Source organism: Myiozetetes cayanensis, unplaced genomic scaffold (genome assembly GCF_022539395.1).
Source record: "Myiozetetes cayanensis isolate MyiCay16 unplaced genomic scaffold, myiCay2020 scf27, whole genome shotgun sequence".
NCBI classification, from domain to species: domain Eukaryota; kingdom Metazoa; phylum Chordata; class Aves; order Passeriformes; family Tyrannidae; genus Myiozetetes; species Myiozetetes cayanensis.
In genome coordinates, this window is record NW_026087488.1 from 7191865 (window position 1) to 7200055 (window position 8191).

General features: G+C 53.4%; 2 protein-coding genes across 3 annotated transcripts; one reads left to right on the forward strand and one right to left on the reverse strand.

Moving 5' to 3' along the window:
* Nucleotides 1-106: 106 nt before the first annotated feature.
* RPAIN (RPA interacting protein) lies at nt 107-3044 on the forward strand. Of its 2 annotated transcripts, none has more exons than XM_050321929.1 (7): nt 107-217; nt 946-1128; nt 1620-1683; nt 2145-2259; nt 2400-2463; nt 2569-2703; nt 2827-3044. In XM_050321929.1, the coding sequence occupies exons 1-7, from the start codon at nt 140-142 to the stop codon at nt 2854-2856; spliced, it is 669 nt and encodes a 222-aa protein (XP_050177886.1). In that variant the 5' UTR covers nt 107-139; the 3' UTR covers nt 2857-3044. The 2 variants fall into 2 exon arrangements, with proteins under 2 accessions (XP_050177886.1, XP_050177887.1); XM_050321930.1 differs by lacking the exon at nt 107-217 and adding an exon at nt 337-362.
* Nucleotides 3045-3239: 195 nt separating this feature from the next.
* On the reverse strand, nt 3240-7382 carry C1QBP (complement C1q binding protein). Its single transcript, XM_050321928.1, has 6 exons — nt 7145-7382; nt 6354-6504; nt 5910-5997; nt 5242-5337; nt 4314-4436; nt 3240-3663 (listed from the first exon to the last, which is right to left on the reverse strand). Exons 1-6 carry the CDS (start codon nt 7380-7382, stop codon nt 3514-3516), a joined length of 846 nt encoding a protein of 281 aa, XP_050177885.1. The 3' UTR covers nt 3240-3513.
* Between the last annotated feature and the right edge of the window lie 809 nt (nt 7383-8191).

Sequence of the window (8191 nt, forward strand, 5' to 3'; positions counted from 1 at the left end):
AATCGCCGCGCCGGACGCCACCGCCCAGCGTGACGTCACCGCCCCCGCGCGGCCAATCGGCGCCTCGGCCGCCTGGCTTTCCCCTCGTCCTCGCGGACTACACTTCCCGGCGTGCCCCGCGCCGGGAGCACTCGGCGCGATGGAGGCGCCGCTGCAGCGGCACCGAGCGCGGTACAAGAGCCCCGGCGGGCCGGCCTGGAGGGAGACCTACCGCAGGGTGAGGGGAACGGGGAGATCTACCGTAGGGTGAGGACGGGATGGAGACCTACCAGGGCAGGGACGGGATGGGGAGACCGCAGGGTGAGGAGCGGGAGACCTACCGCAGGGTGAGGGGAGCGGGGATGGGGGAGACCTACCGCAGGGTAGGGGAGCGGGATGGGGGAGACCTACCGCGGGGTGAGGGGAGCGGGGACGGGGGAGATCTACCGCAGGGTGAGGGGACGGGGATGGGGGAGACCTTCCGCAGGGTGAGGGGAGCGGGGATGGGGGAGACCTACTGCAGGGTGAGGGACGGGGATGAGGGAGACCTACTGCAGGGTGAGGGAGCGGGGATGGGGGAGACCTACCGCGGGGTGAGGGGAACGGGAAGGACCCGTACCGGGTGAAGGGAATGGGACTGGGGGGGCCGTGCCGCCGGGTCAGTGGGATCGAGACTGCGAAGGGACGGACTGCCGGGGCAGGGGGGACGGGGCGCAGTGGGGATTGAGGCCGCCCAGGTTGCTCCCTCCGGGGCGCGAGTCACGCCCTGTCCTACACCCCATCCCAAATCCCATCCCAGCCTTGTCCCGAGCTCCCTTTGTGAGGCCCAGCGCTGCCGCCCACCCCCGATGGGAGCTGTCACCCCGCTCCCGTGCAGCCCCTCCGGGACCTCCGCAGCCTTCACACGTCCCCGCACAGCCCCCCTTGTCCTCCCCGGCTCTGACGGGCTCTCTCCCCTGTCCCCAGCGCTGCCTGGAGCGCCTGAGGAGCAGCCGGGCCAAGCTGCTGGAGCGGTACCGCCGGGCCGGGGATGGGGCCCGCCCCGGGCCGGCCCCGGGTGCGCTGCTGGTGCAGGAGGTGATGGAGCAGGAGTGGCAGGTGCTGCGGGACAGCCTGCCCGGCCCGCGGGGACAGGAGCCGCTGGAGCAGGTCAGTGAGGGCTCCCGCTGGGTCTGCGGCACCAACACACTGCCTGTGCGAGAGCAGGAGCATCAACACATCTTTCTGCCCTTCTGGCTTCAGTGTCTCACTGGAGTTCATAAACTCAGCTTTCCTGGTTCCACAACTAGTGCAGTGTTGAGCTGTGAAAGTGCCTCCGGGCCCATGAGCGGGGAATTCCTGATTTCCTTCACAAACAGCCTGCGAATCACAGCAAAAGGGTGGGTTCCTCATCTGTGCTGTGTCACTTCCCTCTCCTCAGAAACGAAACTTAAGCAACTTAAAAAGCAGGTTCTTGGACAGGCTGTGCTCAGATCTGTTCTGGCTGGGTGTGCACAGGTGATTACTGTATAGATTGCCTTCCACAGCACATGGGTTTGCCAACACAGACTGAATTTATGTTGCAGTGACAGCGCAGTCAGGTGCTGTAAGTTAAGTGAGAGTGGTTGGAATGGGAGAGTCACTGACTGATTCACTTTCAGATGCCGGAGGACCCCGATGAGCTGGCAGTGCTGGAGGAGATCCAGCAAGAACTGATCTTGCAAGGTAAGGGCTCTACAAGTTTTCTGATTCCTATTTGATGTGAAATATTCAGGAGACTTCCTAATAATGCAGAATTGCTGAGGCTGCACTCCTTGGTTCTTGCACACCTCGTGACACAGGGGAAGAGCCTCCTTGGAATTCCTGGTAACCTCTCTGTTGAGGGTTTGAGTTATTGAGACCCTTTGAAGGGTTTAAGTGACATTTTAAGGTCTGTGAGAGAGGCCAGAGAAGCAGGAGTGAGGTGTTTGGGAGCTGTATAAATCAATTCAGAGAGACACCCACGTGAGAACAGCCAAGACACAGGAAAAACTGGATTACCAGGAGTTATTTCAGCAAGTGTAGAAATCTGATCCAAAGGGATAAAAGTTCCTATAAACTCCTCTCTCCCCCAGGCTCTGTGTGCCCAGCAGCTCTGCCTGTGCTGCCAGGACAGTCCCTGAGGGTGTTTTGCTGTGCTGTTGCAGAGCAGTTGGTGATCGAGGAGTATGAGCGGAGCCTGAGGTTCGATGAGGAGTGTCTCAATGCCATGCTGGAGGGCCTGGATGCTACTGACAGGATCATCTGCCCCGTGTGCAGGAAGTAAGCAAGCCCTTGGCATTGGAATGAGATCCTCCACTCCCCTAAGAGAGTGGAGAGACAGAGGCTGCTGTTCATTTTAACAAGATAAAAACACCAGAGCAATGATCTCCTAAATCTGACAGGGTTTTTGCTCTTTCCAGGAATAACCTGACCGTGAAGACTCACATGGTTTGTTGCCAGTGTGGATTGTACATCAGCACACAGGTAAGCTGAGCTGTGACATGTTACATGTGACATCTCTGCTGCTGCCTTAAGAGGAGGTTTAAGTGACAGGGCAACTTCAGATGACTCTTAATCCATTACTCCCAGGATATGACAGAAGGGAAGCTTCGGTCCCTCCTGGAAAGCACTGTGACAGAGCACAGTCAGAGGTGCTTCCACAGCCCAGAGTTCACGGTGACCAGTGGCATGGAGGAGGAGGCCACTCTTCTCATGAGCTGCCCGGTGAGTCCCAGTGTCAGGATCCTGGACAGGATCTCTGCTTGGATCCACTTCTCAATTACAGGGGCAGAAACCACAAGTCCACTGATCCCAGGGGTTTCTCTGTTCCTCTTACCTTTTGTAAAGGTCTGTGACTCCTGGACCATTCTCCTCTAGGCTGATTCAGCTGCTGCTTGGCTTCTTGGAGGGACTTCAATACTAAAATCCACACAGAGCTGCTAAGGATTGTTGTGTATATACTTGTACCTGCTGTGTCAGAGAGACACTTTAGAAGGCATTAGTATTGCCTTGACCTGCACTTTTAATGGCACAGTACCTATTTTGAAATAAATATATTTAGTTTATTTTGGCCTTTGTGTTGTCTTTGAACTCTGCACCAGTGATCTCACAGCTCATCTCGGACTTCAGCTTTCTGTTTGAACTTAAATAAACTTGAGGCAACGACTGAAAGCACCAGTTAAAAGTGGAAGTTTGCAGCTGACAAACACACTGGCATCACTTTCATGGCAGGGAAGAAGAGAAACCACCCTTTTCAGTGATATGTTGAACAGTTTTTATTCTTCACATTCATTCTTAATTGTACAAAACCCACCACGCAGGGCAAGGCAATTCCAGACTGTGACGTCAGTGAACTTGATCTGGGCTGCAACATAAATACAAATCCCCAAATACAAGTGAGAATCCTCGTTCTCCCGTTCTCCAAATTCCAACTTACTTACTCTCTGCATCCACTGCGAAGATACATTTGGGCTTTGCTGGATGAAGCAGCACTGTGGAATACCCACACTTGGAAGGGAAGTTTCCTACCCTACCCTACTGGCATTTGACAAAGCTTTTAAGGTCTTCAAGGAATTTAATGTACTCCTGGTGCTCCAGTGCAGTGCTGAGCTCTATTAACTCGTCAGCAAATGTGTTGTCCACTCCTCTGTCAGCCAGGAAATCCATCAAGTGATCATAGAGAGCCTGGAACCAAGGAACAGGAAACTTCCTTAACAGAGGGCACCTGCATAGGGGCTCCTTTTAAAACGTCCCTGGGATGTTCTAGAGTACACCAACCAATTTTAACACGAGTGCTTCCCAGAGGGATCCACTCTAGGAATATTAAGTTTGAACTATATGACAGACAGCCACAAACTAAAAATTTAAGCTTCTGAAAGCCTGGCATTGAGAACATAACAAGCAGATGCCAGAGCCTTGGGGATATTAATGTTTAGTGTTAAAACTGTAACAACACACCTGGAAAACCAGGACACAATGTGGCTTATCAGATACCCCCCACGGGTGTCTTTATCTACACATGGTATCTGATAAGCTACATTGTTAAACAAATATAAGTCAAACATGTGGATCAAAAGATGCTGAGTGAGTGCCAAAGTGCCTCCAATGTTGAAATCAGCCTATAAATTGGGGAACAGAAGGAAATCCACGTTTGTGTCTGGAATGTCACTGGCACTGCACGGCCGTGGGACCAGGTAACAACCCCCAGTCTGCAGCAGAACCCCCCATGGAAAGCTCAGCAGAGCAGGGAAATCCTTCTCTCAGACATCCACTTTCACTCCCAGCTCAGGAGGCAAGGGACAGAGTTCCCTCTGTAGCCTGTTGGCAGCACCTACCCAGTCCAGGGAATCCGTGTTGAGGGTGTAGTTGGTGTCCTTCCAGTCGGACTCTCCGGTGGGCTGGAAGCTGACCTCCCGAATGGTGAAAATGTCACTCTCCTCCTCCCCTTCGTGCCCAATCTGGAACAGGAAAAGAGATGTAAGACATACAATGAGCTCCAATTACTGGGCACGCTCAGCCAAACCCATCCTGAGGCTGGGAATGCTGCAGGCAAACCCCAGGGCCAGACAAGCTGTGCCTCTCCCCTCTCCACACGTGCCTGTGAGGACAAGCACAGACACCCAGGAGAACACAGGGAATTCCCTGAGCTCCAGATGTAAATCAACAGCCTGAATTTTACAAACAAATAAAAACCTCTGTGGTTCTAAATCTGTCTTGCCACTGATGCCTGTCTCACCCCTGTCAGCCAGGACTGGCTGCAGAAATACCTGTTAATATTTACAAAGCAAACCACAGAGTTCAGCGTGAACATTTTCATTTTCTTTCCACCTTTTGTTTAATCCCCACTTCTCCTTGTGACACCTCACAGCACTGAGACTGGCAAGTTACTGACACACTGTATTAAATCACCTCTTTTTGCCATTCCTGCTCACCCCTCCCAAGCTGCCGTGATTTCAGCCCTGCCTCCCTGCTCCAATGTAATTCAATAAACAGCCCAACAAGCAGCTGATCAGAAACACCAGGGCAGGATGTGAGGAATGCCATGGAACATCTCTCCAAACAGTGTTCTTGCAAACATAAAACCTTTTTCTTTTTGGGGTTAAAAAACCCCCCAGAGATAAGAGGAGAGTGCATACTGTGCAGATTCAGAAAAGCAAGAGACTACAAAGACCAGTTAGACCCCAAGGGGGGCACAGCTACCCCACGGTCAGGCAGGAAATGTGAGCAAGTCCCAGCCCAGAGGTGACACACAGTGATACCCACCTCATCCTCGGGGTAATGGCAGTCAAGAACAAGGGTCTGCTTTGTGTCATCCTTTATTACTTCCACAACAAAGTTTGGAGTTGATGTAAGTTCAGGCTAAAAAAGAGAACAGTTGAATCAGCACTGGAACCTGAAGAGCTGATGCAATCACAGCACAACCACACAGCCCATCCAGCAGAGATTATTCCCTCATGCCTTCCACTATCCCAGGTTGCTGCAGTCCCCGTCCAACCTTCCTTGGACACTTCCACGGATGGGGCAGCCACAGCTTCTCTGGGCAACCTGTGCCAGTGCCTCACCATCCTCACAGGGAAGAATTTCTTCCCAATATCCCATCTAACCCTGCCCTCTGACAGTTAAAAGCCTTCATCTTGTTGCTCCATGCCCATGTCCAAAGTCCTCCTCCAGCTCCCCTGTAGCCTCTTTAGGCACTGGAAGGTGCTAGAAGGTCTCAGAGCATCTCAAATTTCTCTTTGTAGAGCCTTCTCACCCTGCTCTGATTTCCTGCAGCAAAGAGGAAGGTCACGGCCAAGTGACAGGCAGGCCTGAAAAACCTGCTTAAAGCTCCCAAATACCAACTGAGGAGGGCAAAAAGCCTCAACACTTGAGGGAAAGATTCCAACTCCCCTCTGATCCCTTCACTGAAGGGCACACCAAGGTCAAGTTACCTCCTGCTCATCAGGTTTCTGCCCTTCTTGTGTGTCGTCTTCAGCAGAGGGTGGGATGCTGTTATTGATGTTGAATGTAACCGTTATCCTGCAGAAAGAAACACAAACACTTAGCTTGAACCAAAAAAACCACCCACCAGAGTGGGCATTTGAAGCTTTTGTTCAGAATTCACACAATGTGAGCAAAGGGAGTTAAAGACACACCCGGGAGGAGCTGCTCCCTCCAAGTGCTCTCACAAACCACCTCCACGTTTTACTGAACTGTTATTTTTCACGCAGGAAGACTCAGTGAAACTTTGTAACACGAAATACAAACTGGTGGGGGAAAAAGTGCCTTTGGCATCGAAGTGGCAAAATGAAGGGCCTCTGCACCACCCACTGTGGGGCACGAGCACGTGGAGAACCCCAGGCACTGGGAATGGGCCATTCCCAAATCCCACTCACTTTTCCCCGGCGATCTTCCGCACCAGTTTGGCCTCCGTGCCGTGGACCTCCAGCTCCCAGCCCCCGGAGATCTTGGGCAGGGACTTGTGCTTCTGGATCTTCTTCTCCTCCTTGATCTCATCCGTCAGGAACTGCGCAAAGGCTTTGTCTCCTGGCGGGGAAGGAAAAGGCTATTAGGGAAAAGGGGGGATTTGGGAAAGGAGGAGTTGGGAAAGGAGGGTTAGGGAAAGAGAGGGTAAGGCAAGTTAGAGAAAGTGTTAAAAAAAAGGGGAGGGAGAGTTAAGGAAAAGGGGGGAGCTAGGGAAAGGGAGGTTAATAAAAGGGTGGGGATAAGGAAGGGGGGTTGAGGAAAAGGTGTGGGTTAAGGAAAGAGGGAAATTAGGGAAAAGGGAGCTTAGGGAAAAGTGGGGCTTAGTGAAAGGGGTGTTGGGAAAAAGGAAGTTAGGGAAAAATGGGGGTAGAAAAGGGGGGACTAGGGAAGGAGAGGGTAGAGAGTGGGGAGGGAGGAAGGCAAAGGCGGGAGTAGGGAAAGAAGGGGTCAGCGTAAAGAGGGGTCAGGGAAATGGGGGGTTTAGGGAGAACGAGAGTTAGGGAAAGAGGGAATGGGGTTCGGGAAAGGGGCTGTAGGGGAAAGAGGAATGGGTGCCAAAGCCCCCCCGGCCCCACGTGCTGCCCGGGCTGTTGGGGCGGGGGGGGGCGCGCACGTGTCCGCCCCGCGCCCTCCCAAGGGCGGCAGCTCCGTCCCCCCCGCAGCCCTCCCCGCTCACCCTCGCTGTGCAGCCCCCGCTCACCCTCGGTGTGCAGCCCCCCGCAGCCGCAGGACACGCGGCCGGCCGAGCCCCGCCGCGGGCGCAGCAGCGCGGTGCGCCCCGCGCCGCCGCCCAGCTGCCACAGCGAGCGCGCCGGGGCGGGCGCGGCCAGCGGCGCGGGCAGGAGGGCGCGGGGCAGCGCGGCCCAGAGCCGGCGGCGGGGCGCGGGCAGCGGCGGGCGCAGCGCGGACACGGCGCGCAGGGAGCGGGCGAGCAGCATCGTGCGGGACGCGGCGCGGAGCGGAGCGGACACCCCGCCCCGGAACCGCCCCGGAACAGCCCCGGCCTTCCGGCCCCGGCGGGCCCCACGCGGCGCTGAGGACGCGGGTTCGAGTCCCGGCCCCCGGTAGGAAGCGACGGGACAGCACATTCCTGGGATACCGTTCCAATGGAAGGGGAGGGGATGGCACGAGAGAGCGAGCGGCCGTCACTGCGGTGAAAACGCAGGGGGAACTTTAGGGATGTAGGAAACATGCCCAGGCTTCATCTCAGATATGATCCCACTCCTCTATTTTTAATATTATATATTAAAAAATATATATATTAATGTATATGTGTATGTATATTTATATATATGTGTATATTATATTTAGACATATTTTATATATTTTATATATTTATGTGTAGATATGTGTGTGCATATGTCTCTATAAGTATACATATTTATACATGTTTTATATAGTTCTATATATTTACAGGAATATACTTATATATGAAAAGTCATATATATATATACTTGAATAATCATAGATATGAATATAGAGATATATATTGAATATATAGAGATTATATGAACTGTCAGTGTTCAGGCCAGGCCGTGCCAGCCGCCTCAGAAAAAAGAAAAATAAATGTTTTTGCTCCTTTAGCAATGAATATTTTAGAGGGAAGGTTGACCAAGGCAATGTTTCCTGGCATAAAGTGTTCCCTTTGTCCGAAGGCTGTTGAGAAGCACAGAAGGCCCACTCGGTGCTCTCTGCAAGGCTGGAGCAGGAGAGCAGCGACGCCACCACATCCCATAAGGACTGTCCC

Excerpts from the sequence above, each read along its gene's own strand:
- RPAIN (XM_050321929.1), top strand. The coding sequence starts at position 140 with ATGGAGGCGCCGCTGCAGCGGCACCGAGCGCGGTACAAGAGCCCCGGC. Across the intron at positions 218-945 it reads GGAGGGAGACCTACCGCAGG|CGCTGCCTGGAGCGCCTGAG; the intron begins GTGAGGGGAACG and ends CCCTGTCCCCAG. Across the intron at positions 1,684-2,144 it reads GCAAGAACTGATCTTGCAAG|AGCAGTTGGTGATCGAGGAG; the intron begins GTAAGGGCTCTA and ends GTGCTGTTGCAG.
- C1QBP (XM_050321928.1), bottom strand. The coding sequence starts at position 7,382 with ATGCTGCTCGCCCGCTCCCTGCGCGCCGTGTCCGCGCTGCGCCCGCCG. Across the intron at positions 6,505-7,144 it reads CGGGGGGCTGCACACCGAGG|GAGACAAAGCCTTTGCGCAG; the intron begins GTGAGCGGGGGC and ends CTTCCCCGCCAG. Across the intron at positions 4,437-5,241 it reads GCCATTACCCCGAGGATGAG|ATTGGGCACGAAGGGGAGGA; the intron begins GTGGGTATCACT and ends TTCCTGTTCCAG.